Here is a 25,284-nt window from a genome sequence, read left to right as displayed (position 1 = left end):
TTAAACCTTATGTGAAATTGGTAACTCTCAGTGTTAGAGAGTTGTCAAAGTCAGAGAGGGTGTTCTTGGAATCAACAGAAACCTTGAAACATACTCCTAACCTCAACAAGTATGGCTGTATAAATCTACCAAAGATTTGGGAGACAGTCATCCTAAGACAAAATTAATACCTGCTTTATCTCTTGTTTCCCCTCCCCCAACTTAGATGGCTCCTAATTAGGACTTCACTCTTTGTGTTGCAAGCTACAACAATTACTCTTGCTAGTCTCACTGTTACACCAGATTGCGGTTGTCTCGCTACTGTAACAAACTTAGTTTGTGTGCTCTGAAGATGCTGGATAGAACACCAGCAAAATATTAGCAATGAAGTCAACAAACAGTTACTTTCTTATCAATCTGTGTTCGCATCTATACCATTAAAATCCAATCAACAAAGTGGATATTAGATCCAGCATTACACCTCTCTGACATTTCAAGTTCCTTAGTACTGAAGGAGAGTTTTTGCTCTCATAAGGTTTCTGCCTGGTCTCGGAGGAGAACGAACCAGTTCGAAACAGCTGTCTGGCCAGTAAAACCTTATCAAAATGGACTATTAGAAAACGAAGACATAGATACTTGGGCAGTGCCTATGTTTTCTAAGTAGTCTGCGCTAAGGCAATTTGTGATGCTGGTAAGTGTATTCCCGTAAGCTTTCTGGTCAACTTATTTTTACGAAAATTTGATGGTTTCTACATTTGTCTTTGAAATAATGCTGTATCTAATATCCATACTTATTACTTATATGAATTAGTATAATGTTCTCTGGGCTACCAAGAATGCTATCACTGACTCTGAGTAATGTTTAACAGAAAGATTAGAAATATTATTATTATTATGGGCAACTCTAAGGAGTCCTTAGACTCATCGAGAGAGGCCCTAAACATCATGTTAAGAACAACTATTCAGCATTCGCACAGTATCTGATACTTTGCTTTGAACTCATTTACAGTCATGGCACCCACAACAAACTCTGGCAGCTTATTCCACTCATTCATCACTCTCCAAGTAAAAAAACCTAGTTCTAACACCTTTGCTAACTACATTCTTGCTCAGTTTCCATGGATGGCCCCAGTTCTCCCACCACTACACCTGTTCTGTAAAATTTCCTCTGAATTAATCTTATAAAAACCCTTTAGTAATTTGAATGTCTGAATCATATCACCCCTTTTTTGCATAGCAACCAATTTCTGTAACCCACAGATCTTCAACCTGTTCATGCAAGGTTCATTTCATAGACCAGCTATTGTTTTGGTCACTCGCCTCTGGATCCTCTCTTCCTCTTCCTCATCAAGAAGAAACCCGGGTGCCCAGATCTGGGCACAGTAGTCAAGATGGGGTCTTATCAAGGCTCGATAAAGAGGAACAATAACTCGATAACTTCTTGTCTCTGCTCGTCAAAGTATTCTTCAGTAATGAAGAATACTTTGACGAGCTGATTTAGCAACTTTTGCTACGTGCCCCCTAAACTTCAGCTCCCTATCCACCAACACTCCCAAATCTCTGGCTTTGTCAATCTCCTGGAATACAGTTCCACCAATGTGGTATACTGCTGCTAATCTTTTCACAATCTTTTCAAAATGCATAACCTTATACTTTGCTACATTAAACTGACATCCTTTCTTCTTAGCCCAGTCTTCTAATCGATCCAAATCATCCTGCAAAATTTTGACATCATCTGCATTCACTATTGCTCTACCCAACTTTGAATCATCAGCAAATAAATAAACAGTTCCTTTCAGATCCTTTCCTATATCGTTAATGAACATCTCTGGCTTTGTCAATCTCCTGGAATACAGTTCCACCAATGTGGTATCATCTGCATTCACTATTGCTCTACCCAACTTTGAATCATCAGCAAATAAATAAACAGTTCCTTTCAGATCCTTTCCTATATCGTTAATGAACAAATTAAATAGCAGTAGTCCAAGAACAGAACCCTGTGGCACACCACTAGTCACAGGCCTTCTTTTGGACTCTACTCCTGAATAAACCACTCTCTGATATCTCTCCATCAGCCACCCTCCTAATCCATCCCTATGTGCTGCAGTTTATTGATTAGAATTCCATGTGGTATCCTGTCAAAGGTCTTAGCAAAATCCAGCAGTATCACTGTAAACCCATCATCCTTATCCCATTTTCCATACAAAAATCATATAGTATCCCATTTTCATCTATCCATTCCTGTATTTTGCTGTTGACTACTTTCTCCAAAACCTTGACAATGACTTCTGATATGCTGATCGGCCAGTAATTTACAATAGCAGTCTTGGAGCCTCCTTTATGCAATGGAACTATTTCCCCCCACCTCTCTTTTCCACCCCCTCACAACTAACCCAGAGCTGACTTAAATTAAACAATATGGTCAAGGGCACTGACAATTCCTTTGCTGCTTCATGTAAGACTTGAGCTGATATACCATCCAATCCCACAGATGTATTAACATTAAGGGTCTGTAATATACTATTCACATCATTTCCTGTATAAGCCATTGGTTTTCTCATTCTTGCAATATCACCGCCTGGATGATATACTTTTGCAAAGTGTTTGCTTAGTAATTCTACTATTTCAACTGATTCAGTTACCTCCCTACTATCGGCATTCTTTAAAATCATTCTGCTGTATACATTTTTTCTTTTACTTGCAGCATATCGAAAGAATTGTTTGGGATTCTCTTTAGCTTGCATTGCTAATTTCCTTTCATAATTTGCTTTTCTTACAACACTAGTTACCCTTCTGGCCTGTGCTTTGTGTTTGTATGCCTGCAGGTCACCTTTCTCCTTAAATTCCCTCCACAATTGTTTCTTTTTTTGCAGTTCAAGCCTAATGGTGTTATTCATCCATTTAACTTCCACTTGATTTATTCTCTGAACTCTAGGTATGCAGTCAGCCATTACCTCCTTCAAACGCTCCTTTACCACTTCCCATGAACTATCAACATCAAGCCCTTGCAGTTTTACATGCCATGGCATTGATCCAAGCAATCTCCTAAGCTTATCATACTTACTAGCTCAGTAATTCCACATGTATCCTGTCTTAATTGAAAATTCCACACATTTAGCCACCTCCCAGGTGGCTAAAAATCAAGACCTTATGATCACTCTCACCAATTGGTGGCGACGTGGTCATATTCATTACAAATTCTCAGATACAATTACTAGGTCAAGCACTCTTGAATCCCTAGTATATTCCGTTACATGCTGTCTCAGGTATTTATCCCTTAGTAACTGCATAAAATCCATTTCCTTCCTCCCATGTGTAAAATCCATTTCCTTCTCTCCTCCTTCCAATCAATTACCATAGTTGAAATCCCCCACTCATTGAGTCTATTTGCCTATGCATACTATCTCCATCATCTATTCCATTGCCTGGTCTATAGCCAGCACCCAACTGTATATTTTGCTCTGCTGGCCTCAATCTCACACCAGATAGCCTCAAATGTGTATTTTCACTATCCTGCAGTTGAACTTCTATTCTCTTTGCTGCAGTTCACCAGCTTTCATCAATAACACTACCCCTCCATTCTTTTCTCTGTCTTTCCTGAACACACTATACCCTTCACATTCTATTCCACTAATTATATCATCTTCTGTTAGCCATGTCTCACTAATGCCAATAACCTGTGGCCAGAAAGTGGCAACCAAGGCCAAACATTCCTCCTTGTTTCTAATACTCCTGGCATTAGTATACATAAAGTGCAAAAGCCTCCTAGTCCCACCCCTATCTTGACACCTTATACTAACTATCCCATTCTGGTTTGTTGTCCTTTGTACTAACTCAGGCATAATTATACACATTCTTACACTTAGCTGCCTCACTGATGTCTACATATCCACTCAACACCTTCCCCCACTCCCCCCTAACAACTCTAGTTTCCCTGATTCTGCACATCCACTTTCACTTCATTCAGCAAGACTTTTCCGGTCTCCACACACCAAATCCATTCAGATGCAAACCATTCTTCTTGTATAAGTCCTTTCACCCATTAAACTCACCCCACACCACTCCTCCTGCATAACCTGCAGATAGTCATTCACAATTATAGCGCTCTTCTCAACTCTACACTGTCATACCACGGCAACAGACTCACTATCTTAATTCTCTCACTCTTTCCTTTGCTACCTCTAGTAATTCTTTCGATATAAAAAAGGAAGATGTTTTCACTAGCAGGAACACTAACATTCCCCTTGTGTAATGTTTAACAGAAATAGGATGCCACAGAAGAAAAAAATTATACCTGAAATGTCAAACCTTTACTCAAGTAACACAAAAGTATTGAAAATAAGTATTATCGATGGCACAAGCTATGCCAGAGTTTCAGGTAGAGAAGATATAATATGAGGGTAGTCTGAAAAGTTCTTGGCTTCGACTATAGATGGCAACACTATCGGCAATTTTTTTTTTTTTTTTTATAAGTTGTTACATCTGTCATAAGCATCCATAAAACTGCCACCTGGTTATTGTTGGCCTTAAATGGTTTGAAAATGTTCCATGTTTGGTCTCTAGAGCAGGGTTTCTGAACTATGTAAACATAAATAAAAAAATTGAAAAAAAAAAAAAAAATCCATAGCCTACCCACAGTACAAAATGTACTATAGGTTTATAATAACCTTTCATGGGCAGGATCAGACATTAAAAAAACCAAAATGATTGAATACTGGGGCATATACAAGTAGCCTAGGAACACTAGATTACATGTACACACAAGGAAATAAATTAATAAACTTTAATTGCCAAATATTTCAATCTGAAATTTACACATAATCATCAGTGGTAGGAAGGCTAGTAGTATAAGGTAAAACAACACTGGATTATTTAAAAATACCATCACATGGCTCGTATTAATTTTAAGTAATTCACTGTTCTACCTTGTATTACTAGCCTTCCTCCTGCCACTGATAATGACCTGTAAATTTCTTATTTCCTTGTGAGACTAGATTACACATACACACTAATATGGCAGAGGTATTTTTTAAGCAATAATTAATGGCATAATTCTGAAGATTTGTGTATAAATTTTTGTTTGCTCATACTTGGGTAAAGAATTAAAATATTCTTATTTTAATTCTTAATTTTTATTATCTTTATTTTTTTTAATCTATTATAATTTTTATTATACCCAATCGACAAAATTTTCTAAGATATCTACAAGATTTTGCTAAAGTTATCACACTGACATGACAGTCTTAACCTCTCTACTGGCCATGTTGGATGAAATAGTGAGACCAAATTTCTTATCCATGTTATTGAATAGGTGTTACAGAATTGCATCCAGGTTTTGCTGAACGTATATAGACATCTTAGCTGGTTGGGGTGTTAAAAGAAGAAAATCAAATATTAACTAGAAATACCCCCCCCCCCAAAAAAAAAAAGACATGATATCAAGAGTAGTCTAAATGACCTAGAAATGCAATCTAAGGTCAGAAGAAGTATATTGAAATTGTAGGCATTCCTAAAGAGCCAAACATTTTCCAACACAGCACATATACTTAACAAAATCTCCAAGATCACAAGTTGATAAGGATGAGGTTAAGCCATCTCATAGAGGTTCTATGATAATTAAAAAAAAAACAGAATGAACCGAACTACTGTTGTTAAGATCAGAGACTTAAAAAAAAAAAATGGCCCAGAGAATTTGAACACAGGACTTCCAAACCAAAGGGAATTATCTATGTCAAAGCTACAGGGGGTTCTACACTGAAATGAACACTGCATATTATCCTCATACCAGATAGATTTTTCTAGAAAACACAGGTAAAACAATTTTACAGAACTATTTCACATTTCTCTACTACCAGGAATTATCATCAAATTCCTGACATGTACAGTCAAGGGATGAACAGGATAAGATAGTAATGATGTAAATTTTTCATTTAGTACTAACTTCCTATCTACAATTTTCCTCCAAATCTGTTACCTGCCAAGACTCCAACATTATCAGATCTTATATCTCTATCTTCTAATGCACATTTTACCATATCAATCCACCTATATCTTGATCTTCCTCTGGGTCTTTTTCCTGCCAACCAGGCAGAGAACAGAGTTGCTAATCCTTGTGATTAGCAACTCTGTTCTAAAACACTTCTAAAAACTTAGAAGTGTTTTACTTCTAACCCAGCTCTCAGATCCATAAGTTAAAATTGGTTTGAACACTGTCTTGTATACAGCTAATTTAGTGTTTTGACTAATTTCTCTCTTATTCCATATACATTTATTCAGTTGACTTCCCACCATACCAGCTTTGTTGATTATGTTGTCTATTTCCATATTTAATTTACCATCTTCACTAAAAATTGTGAAGTAGCTGAAATGTTTTACTTATTCTACAGGTTCTCCATTCACAATGCAGTTGATATTTTCAATGCTTTTGTCAATTTTCATTGTCTTTGTTTTGTTATTGCTGACCTTCATACCAAATTTATTACAACAGTTATTCAATTTAGTCAGGGAATCTTGCAGACTTGTACTGGATTTATTTAGAAGTGTAACATCATCTGCATAAAGTAAAGAGCTCAGATTAACATCTCCAATTTTGATATCAGGTTTAACTAATGAATAACAGAGGGGATAATGTACATCCTTGTCTGACATCAGATTTAACATTAAACCATCTTCCTGTACTTCCTTTAATTCTAACTGCTGACTTAGAATTCAAATAAAGACTAAGTATTGCTTGATATATAATGCCTCATTGACACCATACAACTGTAGCATTTTGAATAGCTTCTCTCTTGGCATCTTGTGAGCTTTATCTGAATCTGGCTGCTTTTATCCATTCTTCCAAGGATCCACTCCCTCTATTCTGGATGTTTACAATGTTCCATCATCATAAGCGGTCCCAACAGGCGTTTAAGCACCCACGACCTTCCAACTATTGTTGGACTTTGCAACTATAACTTGCAGATAAGTTGGTTAGCCCTATGCCTCATGGTGTGTCCTATGTCTGTAGATGTGTGTGTTCATGGGATCAGTTGTTTAGAAGGTTCCTTATTTTTGCAGTTTATCATATTATGATCAAACCTGGGAGATCTGCCTGCAAGAACACAAATACATCTGCCACCATAACTATGGTTAGTCAGGTCTAGCTGATCATGCCTTGGTGGACACCTTGCATAGAATCAAATGGGGAAAAAACTGCTATGCTTCACCACGACAAACTTTTTTTTTTTTTTTTTTTTTTTTTTTTATTTAAATAATCAGCAGATTTGGAAAACCAACCTAATCTTAATAAATATGGGTATGGTAAATTTCTCAAGATTTGGGAAATTTACCATACCCATATTTATTAAGATTAGGTTGGTTAAGGCTAGCCAACAGCACCCATAGAGGGTGTGCCTCACAGAGGCACACCTCTATGGCTTTTAGTCTAATTTATTTCACTTATTGTTTTGTGTGTGCTTTTACAATTTTAAGATTGTATCTCTGGTGATGTCTGTGACTGAGACAAAATATAGATCCATTTAACTGTATTTAATTGTTTCTCTGTGCTGTATTCAATATTCAATATTAACTTCCCAACCAGCAATGTGGATGAAATACTCAGACTACTTTATGATTTTTCATGGATAAAAACATCATTGGCATTCTGTTTTTTATCATGTAATTACCCTCATCTGTTATTAATCCCTTAACAACAATTGTAGAGCCATTAATGGATTAACTGTCACATGAGCAACTTTTGTGTTGCTTGGCTTGTTACTTGGAATTTCCTTCATTGTCCTTTGATATCTGAACTTTTTTGATTTCAATCTGGAAATGATCAGCTAAGATCAGCCTTAGGAATGAATTTATTTAATAGTAGTAAATTTTCTGATATTTGAAGAATAAAACAATTTGTTCTTTCATTTTACTGACAATATAGAAGGAATTATTTTGACACAATTTTGAAATGATTGGTCAATTTTATCTTTTTCTTCACTTCAGCAGGCAATTGTAAAAATATTAAAAATGAAAGCAGTATAATAAAACAAATCCCCAATGAACTAAAACAGGTTACTGTAATTTCTAACACCACATAGCATCAACTGTAAAACCAGATGCTCTCCACTCAAGTCAAAATATATTTCATCAATATTTTATCTCAACATAAGCAAAATGTTTGCACTTAAGGACTAACTTTTTTTTTTTTTTTTTTTTTTTTTCATATCCCAGCCATGAGAAATTGCAAACCTATAGTACATCAGTACCATGAGCAGGTTAAGGATTTTCTGTTTTTTATTTATTTATTTTCACATAGTCTGAAAATCCTGCTCTAGAGACCACATATACAACTTCTCTATGCTACGTCAAGCAAGAAGCAGTCCCATACCAGACAATGAAATTTCCTCAGCTGCTTGTATTATGGGACCATCAGCCTCACTATACCCCGAATCAAAAAATTAGAATAATCAAAGAAAATGTGGTCAATGATTTGCAATTCTAATTTATTGTAGAGAAAATAATTATTACCAAATATGAATTAGCATAATCTAAATCTATGTACTTTGTAGATTATATAAACATGTAAGCACATAAAAATGTAATATAAATTATAAGAAACTGTTATTTGAAAACCAAAATTAGAATAATTTTTAAATTAGTTCAAAATATTAGAATAATGTGAAAATAAATGCACAAAAATTAGTCAAAGGGAAACATCATAATTAGTACTTTGTTGCATCCCCCTTAACTTTTATGACAGTTTGTAAATGGTTGGGTATATTATTTCCTAGCAGTTCAGTCTTTTTTTTTATCAAAACATGCTAATATCATCTGCAGACTAGAAACAAGTTCATTTTTGTCTCTTGGGGCAACTTCTTGAAGACGTTTCTTCATAATTCCCCACAAATTCTCAATGAGGTTTAAATCTGGTGAATTTGCCAGCAAGGAATTACATTGATTTGCTTTTCTTTGAGCCATCTAGTAGTATTCTTGGAAGTGTGACAAGAAGTTGAATCTTGCTGAAAAAGGAAATCACCATCACATAAATCTTCCGATGCCAGTAACATAAAGTGCTCGAGAATTTCTTGGTACACTTTGGAATTGAGTCTTTTGTACACAATACATAGCCTACCTGGACCCTCTGCAGTCATACTAGCCCATATCATGACAGAGGTTAAATATTCCCCCGAATGTTTCGCGCATTCTTTATCAATTGCTTCTAGGTTAAGATCTCAAACAAGTATCCCTTGATGACCATGGGACACACAAAACATACTTTCACCTCTAAAAAGTACCTTTTTCCAGTCCTTTTGATCTCTCTGTCTTTGCTTACACCATTGCGCTCAAGCTGCTTTTTGCTTGGAAGTCATAAGTGGCTTCAGCTTGGGCACGTGTGATTTAAAAACTAATTTGAAGTCATCTCAGTGTCATGGAATTAGACACATTCACACCTAGTTCTTTCCATCTCCTATGAAAATACCTTACACTTTGGAAGTAGTTTTTCTTCAATCGCCTCTCATCTCTTGATGCAGTTATTACCTTTTGACCACTATTGCAGTGATTATTTTAAAAACTCCGGTTATTAGAATACTGTCTCAGTACTCGATTCACGCTTGCTTGAGAGAACATTTCAATTCCTTAGCTATAAACTATTGAATTTGGCCTTCTTTGTATAGAGACACCATACGAAACTTCTTAGCTTCCGATATATCACTCATTTGACTCATGTTTAGCAAATGATCTCAAAAATTTGGAATATCCTAATATTTGAACCATGTTCAAAATTATTCTAATTTTGTGGATGTTTTCAAATAAGTTTTCTTATAATTTATATTACATTTGTATGTTTGCATGGTTATATAATCTACAAAGTATGCAGATTTAGATGATGCTAATTCATATTTTGTAATGATTATTTTTCACGCAATAAATTAGAATTGTGCTGTATACAGCACTCAGAAAGGATTAAAACAGAATTTAATATCCTATATTTTGTCTGAGTCACTGAGACATCTTCAGGGATTACAAAAAAAGCTAATGTAACATATACACAAATACCACACAATACTGAGCCAACCACGTGGGTGACTCTAGTCCTATCTAGATGGAGCGCCCCCTATGGGTGGTTGTAGGTGGCCTGAAATGTAAGGTGGGATCTCTGATGATTAGTGTTTCCCAAATCTTAGGAAGCTTAATGCAACCATATTTATTTAGATAGATTACTAAGATTTGGGAAAGAACTGTCCCTGCTGACTTTTGGGTTTGGAACTTCTTTGGCTGTGGAGAACCTGTGTGTGTCTCCACTCCATTGACTGTTGTTTGGTCTCTGGGTCATAGTGATGAAGCCATGTTTCATGAACAGTCACAATACGAGCCAAAACATTTTGACCTTATTTCTCAAAATGACCCAAAATTCCTTGAGATAACAGTACATGTTCTCTCTTTTGGTCAGCATTCAAATATTTTGGGACCCACTTTGCTGAGAGCTTTTGCATGTTCAGATGTTGGTGGATAATGACCCCAACTCGTTCCCTGGATATCCCTAGTCTTTGCAATGTTGTTGGCTGGTATTTGTCTATCATCAAGCATACACTGCATTGATGTTTTAAGGTGTGGATCACTGTGGAAGGTCTTTATGTGGGGGGTCATCTGTTGTCTCAGAATGCCAATTTCAAACTTGGCCACCCATCTGGCAACTGTTGGATATACAGGTAACCCTCGTATAATGCGGATGTTAGGTTCCATAGAAATGCCACGTTATACAAGACTTAGATAACATAGAAAAGGTAGGGTTAGGTTCTGATACTGTTTTTTTTTTTTTAATTATATAAACAACAATGACATATCCAACAAAAACAATATTTTTATTTAATTCAGGTAATTCATGTAAGTTAAGAAAACAAACTATGACAAATACGTAGTATAAAATTATAAAAATTACAAATTGTACATAAATTTCATTGCACATAATGCATAAATGTTTTAGACACAATAAAATAAAGCGCATATTTTAATCGTCATCACTGTCTTCAGAAATAACATTTCATAGATGTTCTTTAAGTGGCTGGAGGTTGTCACCACTTGAAAATTCTTGGACATCATTTGTATAATTCTCATTGCATACTTCGGCTGGTTTAATCATCAAGAAGTCAGTAATAAGACTTTGCTTTCTACTATGTTGCAATTTTTTTTATTAAGTTCATAATATGGCGCTAAACAAATATCTAATTGTCTCGTGAATTTTCCCAAGTGCTCCATTGAGGGATCATTATCCGTAAAATAACTTCCTAACTTTCTTGCCAAGTCCAATCCTTCTGCTAATTTCTTTTAACTGAATTCTTTAACAGATTCATCACAATCAGAATCTTCGGCAGAACTTTCCCTGCCATCTATTAATTGTACCAGTTCCTCCTCATTTAAATCTGTTTCTCCATCAATTAATTCACGAATTTCGTTTTCAACCATCGCAAAAGCCCTCTCCACCAAAAATGTGTGCGATGTTTATTATACGACGTAGCTCGGCATCCACTGGAGGTACGAAATTTTGTTCCATTACGGCTTCAGACCATATTTTTTTCCAGCAAGCATTCAGCATAGAGGGTTGTAATTCCTTAATGGACAGAGAAATAATTTTTACACAATTCAATATTAAAAACTCTTTCCATGCTTGAGGCAGTGTCATGTTTGGATTAGATTTCATTTTTTCCAAAATTAATTGAAATGTTCGCCGAATATAACATGATTTAAATGTTGATATTATTCCTTCACTTATTCCTTGAGTGGTTGAATAAGTGAAGTAGTATTAGGTGGCAAAAAAGTTATTTTAATATTCGGATGGCTTAAATTTGTTGGGTGGCCTGGTGTGTTATCTAAAATTAGTAGAATTTTGAAATCTATATTATTTTTCTTTGTGTAACTTTCTACATCGGGTACAAAACACTTGAAAAACCAATTTTCAAACATGCTAGATGTAACCCATGCCTTTTTGTTGGCCCACCAATAAACAGGTAGGATGGACTTGTCGAGCCCTTTCATCACACGAGGATTTGCAGATCGGTTAATAAACATTGGTTTATTAAACCAATGTTTATTAACCGATTTGTTTATTATTTGGTTAATAAACAAAACAGTAGAGTAATTCTATCTTTGGAAACTTTGAATCCAGGAGCTGATCTTTCATTTTTCGAAATATAGGTGCGTTTTGGCATTTTTTCCCAATATAACCCAGATTCATCCATATTGAACACCTGATCTGCACTGTAACCACCTTCTTTAATAATTTTTAAAAGTTCTGCTGGGTATTTCCGGGCAGCTTCAACATCTACTGATGCTGATTCTCCCTGGATTTTAAGATTATACAAAGAAAACTGCTTTTTAAAGTTTTTGAACCAACTCTGACTGGCAGAAAATCCATGCTGAGAGATTTCTTCTGAAGAATCTTGATCAAGTTCTTTTAAATGTTTATAAACTTTGAGAACTTTTTGCTTAATAAGGTGTCCATCCAAAGGAATTTTCTTTTGAGTGCAATCGTCTATTCAAATCATTAGAGATTTCTCCATTTTTTTCTATTAGAATATCGCGAACACGAGCAACGCGCTTTGCACTTACCTCTGACCCAGCAATAACACTTTCTTGGATTTTATGTTCATTTTGTTTGATTGTTCGAATTGTTGATTCATTTAAATTCAGAGTCCTTGCAACAACTCCTGGTTTTTCTCCAATTTTCAACCGATCCAAGATTTTAATTTTTTTTTTTCGAGAGAAATTAATTTTCTTTTCAATGTTGGTTTTTTCCCCTTTCGTTGCAGTTTTAGTGGCTTTTACATTAAAAAAAAAAGCATTACATATGTATGTAACTCACCATAAAATAAACTGCTCTGCTTAAGAACAACACACTTATGATTTTAAATGCACTTTCCTGGCAGAAAATGAAGACAATTTTTAACAATAAACACTTTATACAGAAACCCTAGATGGCAAACCTATGGCATGTCAACAATTTACAGGTGATGTCCTTTTATTCAAGTTTTTTTTTTTAATTGTTACAATACGTACAAGCTGAATTTAACACAAGACAGCAGCTATAAAGACGTGCATATGATTGGTGCGGATTAACAAAAGATCGTATGACCCAAAGACAAAAGCAACCGACAAGTGTTAAGTTGAAATGCTAATTCTCTTCAATCGAATTTCATAACATCTGAAACTGTCATAACAACATTCACTATTAGTTTTAACACATTCACAACAGGGTGTCATTTATCGTTCTAATGGAACTTCTCATTACTGACTGGCTCAACTCACACATTCATTATATGGCATGTTTCAATTCTTGGTAGTCTATTATTTTAAGTTAGCCTTTGTGATCTGTCATAAAGACATTGAGCATTTCAAATGCAATAAAAAAAACACTTATTTCATAATTGAAAAATTGGACAAGAGTTTTTAGTTAGATACTGTGTTTCGGTGCAACATATGGTTTTGTTTAAATCTATACAGCATAGTTTCTGTGAGAGGGGACATGTGATTTATTAGTTAGCGCCATTTTTATTCCATCTGTCTCTAATTGCACTGTTTGTTGAGAATGACACAGACTGCAAAAGCCTCTGTACAGTACCTTATTCAGTGATACAATAAAACTAAATTCGATACTTATAACTACTTGTGCGACACGGGCAGACACAAATTTAACGAAGATAAAATTTGATTTTTAAGTCCCGCGGTGAAAAATATGAAAAAAAATAAAAAATAAAAATAAAGGGTTACTAGAAATTGTAGATCGTGTTATATCGAAACCACGTTGAACAAGGGATACTACAATTTGTAGACCACGTATAAGTACCGAGTTATATGAGGGTTACCTGTACTGGTACACAGTCCTCTAAAGTCTCACACAAAGTTTGGTGATTCTCAACTGTGAACTTTTCTTCCAGCATGAAAAACTTGATGATAGCCCACACCTCTGTGTCTTCAAATTTCTTCAAAACCTCTGACATGTCTTCTTATGTATCCTAAAAGAAAAAGAACTAATTATTATAATTTGATAAAACATGGGAGTTAAAAGTTTTTAAGATATGTTCTTTCTTGTTATGTCATTGCTTTAATATAATTTTTGTTCTAGGTGTTCAGAACTTTTCAGGCATCCCTTGTATTTCTAATAGAAATACAAGGGATGCCTGAAAAGTACCAAGCTCTTTCGTAATGTATTATAAAGGTATCTGGGATATAAATGTTTGTTTCCTTATTCCATATTTCTCATAGAATGAATACCCACGTAGCAAGATCTCTATTATTATCCCAAATACCCTATGGAGTCAGACTCATCTAGGAGGTCCCTTTTGTCATACACACAACTCATCATACTGTACCTTAACACATTCCAATTCTCTGCAGACACCACACTCTTTGGCAATGTACTCCAATCATTACAACTCTCCATGCAAAAACACCCTAACTCTACTTCTCAATCTCTTGCTCACACTCTCATATAGCAGAGATGACTTCTAGTTCTCCCCTGATCTCCCACCATTTTCTGTAAAATCTCTCCAACACTGATCCTATAACAACCCCTTACTAACTTATAGGTGTCTATCATATCATCCCTCTTCTTCCTATCCAGTAGACTATGTAAATTGCATCTTCTCAACCTTTCCTCATATTCGACATTCCAGAGATCAGAAACTACCTTAGTCAGTCACCTCTGGACTCTTTCCAACGTCTGTTCATTGCGACCAAATCTGTGCACAGTAGTCCACTACAAGTCAGTGTCTCCAGAATTCTTTGTGTTGTTCTCACAATTTTGACAATTTGTCAAAATTGTCAAAATCCTTATCCACTATCACCCAAATCTCTTATTTCCTCCTCCTCCTCCAACAATATATCCCCACCAAGTGTAAATTCTACATTCCATTTTTGTTTCCCAAATTTTAAAACCTTATATTTTGCAACATTGAACTAGCCTCTTACTCCTCCCTTTCACTCAATCTATTCAAGTCTTCTTGTAAGGCCAGAACATCTGTTCTACTCCTCATAGTTCACTCCAACTTTGCATTATCTGCCAACAGCTTTATATTCCTGTTCAAATCTTCCCCAATATCATTAACACATAGGTTAAATAGCAATGGCCCTAAAACAGACCACTCAGGCACATCACTAGTAACGTTCCTCTTCTGGGATATTGCTCCCCCATACACAACTGGTTGATACCTATTAAACAGCCAATCTCCAATCCAATGCACTAGTCTAATATCCAACCTCATTTGCTCTAGTTTGACTATCAACTTATCATGCGTTAATCTATTAAAGCCTTTGCAAAGTCTAAGTATACTACTGTGTATCCATCTTCCACTACTGTCACCTTATTATAATAAGTAGATCACTAAAGCACGACCTCGTTTTAGCAAATCTGTGCTGTCCATCAAAGATAATGCCATTGTTGTCAACTCAATTCTAGATCTTGATTCTTACCAGTCTTTCCAACACATTAACTACAAACACCTGACACACAGATTGGGACTATAATTTGATGCTTGAATTCTGTCACCTTACCACTTTATGAAGTGGTAAAATCTTGCTTTCCTTCCATTCCTTTGGAACCTGACCCAATGTAAGACTCAAATATGCCAAGGTCAGGTCAACTACCTGGCATGTGCCTTCAAAATATGTGGTGATATAATCAACTCCCACAGCCTTATTAATATCTAGTTTGCTTAATTTCCCATATACCTCTTCCTCACACACAGTAGGTCTCTCCTCATCCATTGTTCCCAAACTCTCAATGTCACATTCAAAAAGATGGAAAGACCTTTATCAAATGCTCATTAAATATCTCAACTATATCTTCCATAGCAGTTGTCTTTATACCATTTTCTGTGATCAATGCCATCCTCCTATAATCATTCTTATTTTTGCTGGCTTCATTATCTAATCGCTTATTATACTGAACTTTTGCTACACTTACCAACTAGTCACCCTCCTCACCTGTTCTTTGTATCCCTCATGGAATTGATTATTACCACTCCTTTTATGTTGCCACCATAATGCCTTTTTTTCTCTGTATTACATACTTTAATCTTTTCATCCATTTCACACCTACCTTATTTAATCTTTTGACTTTTGGAATACATTTAGACATTGCTTCTACTAGATAGTTCTTGAATGTCATCCAAGCAGCATTGATCTGCTTTCCACTCAACTCCTCATTCCATACTACACCTGCAAAATATCTCCTGAGTTAGTGCTTCTCATAATCATCAGCATTGTAGTTCCACATATACCCTTTCCTAAGAGAAGTCCTTACATGGCTGGCAACCATCCAGGTAATCACTTCATAGTTATTCTCACCAACTGGAGGGAGATTTGACACCTCATTTATAATATTTGGGATATACCTTTTATTTTCTTATTCCAGAAGAAAATATGTAGTTAATTCTCAACTACAGCAAAACACCTGAAATGTTCCAAAATCCCATGAACAAAATTTTATATTAAAGGAAATTTACAATAGCAAACTATCCACCCTTATAACAAGCTATTTCTGTGGTTCCTAAGTTTGCTATCACGAGAGGAATCGACTGTAGATGAAAACAAAACTTAAGTGACTAAGCTTATGAATATTCAATTCAGAAAAGGTTACATGTTGAACTACAAAGCAGGAAATTTACCAACTGAGGAATATACTGAGTTCAGTGGAATGGGATCGGTTGCTGGATGGAAAGAATATTGAGAATGCATGGAAAGCAATGAAACAACACTTGAATGATACAATATCAGAATTGTGTCCCGAGAGTTTGAAGAAGAAATAGAATAGGAGCCAAATGGATGTGTAATCTTATTAAGCAAGAGAATTGTAAGAAAAGGACGATGTGGAAGAAATACTGTGTGCAGGATGATGTCTGTTATGAACGTTATAAGCAGCAGGCTAGAATAGTCACAACTGTTGTGCAGAAAGCAAAATCTGAGTATGAAAAGGAACTGGCTCTGCATGTTAAAGACAACCCATAAGAATTCTATCGATATGGTGCAAGTGAAAAAAAGAAAGAATGAATATGAAAGAATAACTTTTCTAAATTCTGATGGCATAAGGATTACAGATGCAGAAGAAGTTGTTCAGTTAACAAGTGTCATTTTGTTGAAAGCTATCAACCTGTTGTACACAACATTGAGCTCACTATTATCTGTTCACTAGATGAAGAAAGCAAGTGTATGAGGATGAGGTATTAAAGCTGTTGCACAAATTGAATAGGAATTCAGCAATAGTGATTGATGGAATATCAGAACATGTGCTAAAAGAGTGTTCAGCTGAACTGACAATTCCTTTGACCAGGCTGTTTAATATGAGTCTCAGAACAGGGACAATTCCACAGGAATGGAAGCAATGTATGGTAATTCCAATCCACAAGGGTGGTGCAAAGACCGATGTATCCAACTATCAACCGATTAGTATCTCAGGAGTAGTGGTGAAGATTTGGAAAAATTGGTTACGGCTCGCATTCAGAAATGGGTTGACAGTGAATCTTTACTTTGCAATGAACAACATGGGTTTACTAAGGGAAGGTCATGTTATAGCAACCTGCTCACATTCTATAACAATGTTACCACTGAACTAGAAAAGGGGAGAATGGATACACCATGCTACTTTTGGATTTTGCTAAGGCTTTTGACAGAATACAGCATGGCAGACTGCTGCATAAATTGCAGAAATTGGGTCTAGGTTATAGAATATTAGCATGGATAACAGAATGGCTGAATGACAGATATCAAAAAGTGTTATATGGGGGATGTGAGTCTGCAAGATTTAAGATAACTAGTGGTGTACCACAAGGATCAGTGCTTGGTCCACTGTTATTCAATCTGCACATTAATGATATTGGGAAGGATTTGACAAGTGACACACAGCTATTTGCTGGTGATGCAAAGATAGGCAGGGTAGGGTAATCAGGAATGCTGCTGATCAGTGGCGGCTCATGGCTTGAAATCGTGGAGATGCTGCAATTTTCAAAATATACATACACACTGTAAGTATAGCGTATACATGTTTGGATAAAATATCAAAATTATGGTAAAAATTAAAACAAAAAATTGAACATGAAAAAATATCGTTTATTATCAATAAAATTATACAGTTTGGTATAATTCAAAATTATTTGAAAATAAAATATATTCTTCTTGTTTTGTTTCATGAAAAATATTGTTTATTATTATTATGTGACACCTCCAGGGAGTCCAAAGATTCATCGAGGGAGAGTGTGCCAACAGCATCGAACAATTGATTCCCTTCCAACTACTAACCGTACTCAAACTTGCTTAACTTTTTGCTGGCTATTATCGATAAAAATTATACAGTTTAGTATAATTCAAAATTACTTAAAAATAAAATCCATTATCCTAACTCCAATAATGTTCTAAAATAAAAACTATAACAAACGTTATGCCTTTAATTGTAATGTCCACATATTTAAAGAGATGGAGTAAACACGATAAGCACTACGAACACTCTACCACTGGCGCAAACTGCATATAAACAACAGTGGAACTTTGCGATGGACAGTGCTCCATTAAGTTAATAGCTCGCATACGTAGCAATATGACAGTGGTAAACACAGTGCTGCTAGTATCCTTCGCCCTCCTAAGTGCTACAAGATGGATTTTTATTATTTTTTATACAAAATAAGAGAATTGTATAGGATTGTTGATGATAAAATTAAATATTACAAGCAAATATAATTAATTAATAAATATATTTATATATCGAGAAAAATTGGGGGTGCTGCAGTTCCACAGTGCCTATGCACGAGCCCCCTGCTGCTGATATGCAGTACTTGCAGAATGATTTGAACAAGCTGGAATTGTGGGCATGGGAAAATGGGTGTCAGTTCAATGTCAGTAAATGTAAAGTCATTCACTTCAGCATGATTAGATATCCAATGTTGTATTATATTGGTGGGATTAGGCTAGGGATCTTGGGGTGTTAATAGATAGGAAGTTGAAGTTAGGAGTCATGTGGCAAAGATTGCAAATACAATTCAAAAGACAACTGCAATGCTGAAAAGAACGTTCGTATGTAAATGTTATTTTGTCTCTTTACAAGCTCTTGATAAGACCTCACTTGGACTATTGTGCACAGGTCTGGTCTCGTTTCTGTTGTGATTCTGATATATTGGAGAGAGTACAAAGGAGATTGTTAAAAATGATATCAGGATTGTGGAATACTGAGTATGAAGACAGACTGAGAATTTGTAGACTGCAGAAACTAGCATACAGGAGAAAGAGGGGAGATATGATTGAGACTTAGAAACTTCTGAAAGGATATACAGGATTTCAAATGATGAAATTTTTCAATTTATGGAGGGTGGGGAAAGGAGGAGAGGGAATCTTTGGAAGCTGAGAATGAAGACCAGATTTTGTTTCATAGGGTGGTGAGTAACTGGAATGGTCTGCCATTGGATGTTGTGAGTGCAAGCAGTGTGAATGAATTCGAGAATGACTATGATAGCTGGTGTGTGTAGTATATGGCCTCCCTCGACGAGTCTCTGACTCCCAGGAGGTCTCTCTTAATAATAATAATTTCTTGTCAAGTATGCTACCAAGGCTAGCAAAAAAAACTTGTTATAACTATCCCAAGTAATTCAGATATGGTGTAGAACATGTTACTGGTGGATTAAGTATCATGTTATAGTTAACAAATTACATTCTTGTTTTCATTCATATTTTATTTATTTATTTTTTAAATTCCGAAGTTTTGCAGAAAGTGTTGATCCAATTAAGGCTGGACTAAATTCGTATTCCAGCAAGGATTGTTGTAATAGAGGCATAGTTCCCAAGACTAATTTTTTAAAGAGGTTAACATTTGTTGCACACATTTGTCACTTGAGAGAAAAATGCAAGTGAGCACTGAATATTCCCTACATCCTTTTCCACTACATGGGGTATGGAGGAATGCTTCCTATTCATATTATGTATTGATTTTGCTCAAAGCTAGATTGTGAGCCATGGGGATTTGATTCTATATGTCACAGGAAAGGGAGACGAATAGCAAGCAGTGCATTTTACATGGCATTCATATCTAGCACTTACATTAATAAACGTACTTTCTTGCTTCAGCGCCAGCATTTGCCACTGAACTGTATTTAACAACTTGCCTGCTCTCTATATGTGCATCAGCATATTCTAAAACAAAGTTTGGCTCGGTGATTGGGTGGAGCAAAGAGATTGATAAGGATCCAGAGCTTTGAGCTACTCTGAGGAGTGACCTTTTTAGTCACTCCAAGTTTTTGGAATTGGGCAATTTGAAGAAACTTATTGCCTTGTATCTGAAGAGATTCAACCAGTTTGAAAAAGCTGTTAGGCCAGTGAAACCTTTATCAAATGCACTAATTAAAGGCAAATATATGGATGGCTGGGCAGTACTCATATCTTTTAAGCAGTGCAAGCTTAAGCAACTCAGGTGCCGAGGAATGTATTCTCATAAGGTCTCTGGTCAAAATTTCGAAACTTCTGAAGTTTCCACATATATTCAGATTTGAAATAATGTTCAATCTTTCCAGTCAGGTGTCTTCTCCCTCCAGGAGATTGACTACCATGTGTCTCCATCATGTCCTATTCTGCGCTTCTCTGCTGCATTCCTCATATAAGAGATAGGTCCAGTCTTCTATATTTTTCATCCACTTCAGTCTTTGTCTTGATCTCTTTCTCTTTACTTCGACAGTTCCTTCGAGAAGTGTCCTTTGTAGGCAGTTATGTCTCAGAATATGTCCAAAATATCTGACTTTTCTCTTTTTAATTTCTTTCATCAGGCTCCTGTTTATGCCTGCCATCTCCAGTACCTCTTCATTTGTCTTTTTGTCTTTCCATGATATTCTCATAATTCTTAGCAGCATCCACATTTCAAAGGCCTCCAGTTTTTTCACACTCAGATTGGAGAGTGTCCATGTCTCTACTCCATATAATAATGTAGACCATATGTAGCATTTGGAGATTCTTAGTCTTGTTTTCAGATTTAATTCTCTAGATGTTAGTAGATTTTTCATACTGTTGAAAGTTGACATTGCAATTTCAATCCTTTTTCTAATTTCATCTTCTGTCCTGCTATTCTCTGTGATTAAGTGTCCGAGATATATGTATTTTTGCACCTGTTCTAATTTATTTCCTTTTATATTGATGCATATTTTTGGTATTTTCTTTTCTCTTGAATGATATTTGTCTTTTTAAAGTTGAAACTGAGGCCATACTGTTCACTATACTTGAAGGTTTCATCTATAAGAGTTTTGAGGTCATATTTGTTTTCAGCTAGAAGAACCGTGTCTTTAATATCCAATATAAATTACAATTGCGTTATTATATCTGCTTGTCCAGGGTGGAGTAAATTACAAGTCGTGTAAAATCTAGACAATTTATGCATTTATGATGGGCATAATTAAGAAAAAAAAAGTTATGAAGAGAGGAACAGAAATTTGTTTGCAAAATATAAGCCTAACCAATAACAAACAGCAGTTATATATATTGGTAGCAAAATAAATAACACTATAGGTAGGAGATTATTATTCATGATTCATCTAGGTGTGGCAGGAATATGTGTAGGTTGATGGCGCAGCGAGTCATCTTGCACAATTTGCTGTGCTTGTTATTTATTTATATTCATGCTTTATTTCTATTTTGCTTTTCTAAGAATTTTCTTTTATTCAATGTTAGTATACACTATTTATACAATAATGTATGCATAAATAATTTCCAATCATCAAAATTATCCACCTGTTTGTGAATTCTACAAGGGGCTCTTTATTCCATTTCAATTATATCATGCAAACAGACAAGATTTTTAAACTTTTTCTTACACAAGATTCTTACACTTTTAGCTTCCATAACTTTTTAACAAGGTGGATGTTGACGATGACAATGTATACAATGAAGAAGGAACAACTGATATTTAAATGATATGTAGTTCCACTAACACTATTAGGAGTTTTATTAACATTAATCTTGTTTGCCACACTATGTATAAGACAACAATATACTACTGTGAAACTCCAAGTCTCCTAATGATATGATTGTAGAAAGTTGTGTACAAGGGAAGACATAGAGAATTATTTACAGAGCTTCAGATAGAAGAGATGTGGCTGTACCTTTTGAAGAGAACTTATCAGATAGCAAGAAATTATTGCTGCACAAGACAGTGGGTGATGGGGGAGTGAGAGGTCATATGTAAGTTGCATATATTGCAACTTACATGGAGGATGGGGTGTGAGTTTAACGTCTTGTATATCAGAGCATGGCAAGTACATCAACATTGAGAGAAAGGTCAAATAGATATACTGGGGTGATTCCATATCTTGAAATAATAATGATAATATACTTTGAGATAATAAGATATTCAGGTATAACCAGTTTCACAACACAAAGAAAAAAAAAGTTAGTTTATAATTGTGAATTATAAATGAATATGATTTAAATTATATATACATAAAAATGGCAGCAGTAGGTAATTAAATTCATCTTACAATTAAGATTATAATAATTAATGTGTTTATAATAAATATAAACATAACATACGAGTAAAATAAGAAACTTCTTTGGAAATCCACCTAAAGTGCCATCATCCATTAAAGATATTTCTGATCTGAGGGGAGAGCCTCCTAACAAAGGGTCATTGTCCTGAAAAGAAATAAAAACTGACCTTTTCAAGCAATTGTTTTTAGAGAGAATTTCTGATAATTTTATAGCTTTCATCGTTATTGTAGAAAAATTTCTTATTTATAGGACTAACTACATTTTTTAATGGAGAAAGTGGGCTTTTTTTAATTTTTAAGATGCTCATTCTGTTCTCTTGCAAATTTAACATCAGTTAAGTCATGCTTCTAAATTTATGTCAAACCTTATTATCATATGTGGGCAAAGTTGTCTGCCGCTATACAGAAAATTGTTAAAAACTTTTACATCATTTTTTATCACTCCTAATTAGACATGCTTGCTGCAAAATTTCACTGTTACCCATTTAACATTGATTAGCAAATACCATTAGAACAACATATCACTCACTATAATAAATTATCAAAAAGCTTCAGCCAAAGACTCATAGTAGCAATTCTTTTAAAGGAAATTAATATGAAACTATTATTTAAAAACACAAAGAAATATCATAAAATTACTCATATATATCCTCAAGGGACATACAGGATACAATGATAGTATGAAAAGGACAGTTTACATTTACTAATAACTATTAACATTTTTTTCCTCCGAATTAGTCTTTTTTGTCATTCTGACATTAATTAATGACCTGTTTTTCTATCAACTCCTCTCTTTAAGTAACTATACTACCTGAAATTAGCTCTGCTCACAAATACCTGAATACTAGCAATGTCAAGATCTTCTTAATATCTTCATTTTGCCATTGAAGCCAACTGTTCACTTGAAATAATAATTATCAAATATCTGTGGTCTCTATTCTTTGATGAACTATTTTATTTGTAATCCAATTTTCATATCCAAAACTTAAAACGGGTTTTGAATGCTCTCATGTATACTGCTAGTTTGGTGTTTTTCTGATTTTTCTCTTATTCCATACAAAGTTATTCAACTGGATCCCCATATACCAGTTTTGTTTATTCTATTGTCTATTTCTATATTTAATTTATCATCTTCACTAAAAATTTACTTCACTAATTTATCATCTTCACTAAAAATTTACTTCACTAATTTATCATCTTCACTCTGGCTTATCAGAAAGTGATATATATGGTGGATGCAAATCTGTCAAATTTAAGGTAATCATTGGTGTGACTCAGGGATCAGTCTTTGGACCATTGTTGTTTACTGATATTGGAAAGGAGGTGACAGGAGATCCTCAGTGTTTGTTGATGATGCAAAAACAGGCAGGGCAATCATGGATGCTACTGATACACAGCATTTCAAGGGTGATCTAAATAGGCTGGAAGTGTGGGAAAATGATAACAGCTATTAATTCAATGTTAGTAAGTGTAACGTTATCCACTTTGGCATAGTGCAATATCCAACAATATTATAATATGGGATTATGCTTGGAGTAGCTGATGAGGGTAGAGATCTTGGAGTTATGTTGGATAGAAAGTTGAAGAAAGTTCAAATGTCACACAACACAACATAACAAAAATTGCAAATAGAACTCCGAGGATAATTGCAATGTTGAAATTTTGACAAGAGGATATGGAAGTTATTTTGTCTCTCTACAAGACCTTGATATTACCACCAGGTTTGGTCTCCTGGGTTCCAAAGGGATAAAGAAGCTGCAGAAAGGCTGCAAAGATGATGTCAGGATGACTAGAATACAAGAACAGATTGAGGGTATGGACTGCAGACACTAAGAGACAGAAGAAAGAGAGGTGATATGATAGAAGTCTATAAACTTTTGAGAGGGCATTATAGGTATCAGTTGATAAAATTTTTCATTATAAGGATGATGGAAATGGGGCATCTGTAGAAGTTAGGTTTGCATGCATAAGAAAAGAATAAGAGCTAAATTTTCTCTCCTAGTGCTGTGAGTGAGTGGAACAGTTTGCCTATTGAAGTGGTGAGTGTATTCTTTTTTTTGAATTTAAAAAAAGAATGACAAGTGGTGTTGGATGATCTATGGCCTCTCTCTCTCTCGATGAGTTTTTGACTCCCTGGAGATCTAATAATAACAGTAGAGATAGTGTGCACCCTTATCTTATACATGACTTTACCTATGTTCCTGTACCTTCTTCAGTTAACTGTTGATTTACAATTTAAATACAGACATTCTCTTGGCACCCATAGTATATCTTTTCAAGTTCTACAAAACATAGAGATCCTTGTTATATTTCCATAATTTTTCAACTATTTATATTAAAGTGAAAATCTGGTCTTGACAATCCCTATCTGACTTGAGTATAGCTTGTTCTTCCGTAAGTTTCTCTTCCACAAATCTTACATGGAACACCCAGAAAATTCAGCTGGTAATCCTCCTGTTTTGGGTACTATGAGAGCTCTTCTCTCAAAGTACCAGTTATCCAGTGCTTTCTGATTTATGCAGTAGAACCACTATAAAACTTTACATCTCCACACTTGAGCATTACTGGTCAAGTGTGGAGGTGTAAACTATGGGCCTTTCCATGTGATTCTGATAGCTTTTCTATTGATATGTCCTGTTTACCATATTCCTCTTGAATATTTCAACCACTATTCTGTTGCTTTTTATTATTATTATTGCTTGATACCTCCAGGGAGTCCATAGACTCATTGAGGGAGGGCACCTACTCTACAACTCTGTCTCCACCACTCAATCCACCAACCACAACGAACTGCAACTACACCAACGCCATCTACACCCACCAC

The 25,284-nt window shown here is 35.2% G+C and overlaps 1 protein-coding gene across 1 annotated transcript in view; it reads right to left on the bottom strand.

Moving 5' to 3' along the window:
• Positions 1-25,284, bottom strand: part of LOC150092788 (protein lin-9 homolog) — a 248,894-nt gene that overhangs the window by 113,099 nt on the left and 110,511 nt on the right. The window contains exon 8 of the mRNA XM_090414279.1: positions 22,504-22,605. Within this exon, the coding sequence (XP_090270405.1) occupies positions 22,504-22,605 (102 nt within the window). The remainder of the gene's footprint in view (positions 1-22,503; positions 22,606-25,284) is intronic.

Source organism: Typopeltis vanoorti, chromosome 25, assembly GCF_054136105.1.
Source record: "Typopeltis vanoorti isolate ZY-2024b chromosome 25, IOZ_Tvanoo_1.0, whole genome shotgun sequence".
Lineage (NCBI taxonomy): Eukaryota > Metazoa > Arthropoda > Arachnida > Uropygi > Thelyphonidae > Typopeltis > Typopeltis vanoorti.
The sequence above is the reverse complement of the archived record's forward strand: the minus strand, read 5'-3'. Positions and strand labels throughout refer to the sequence as shown.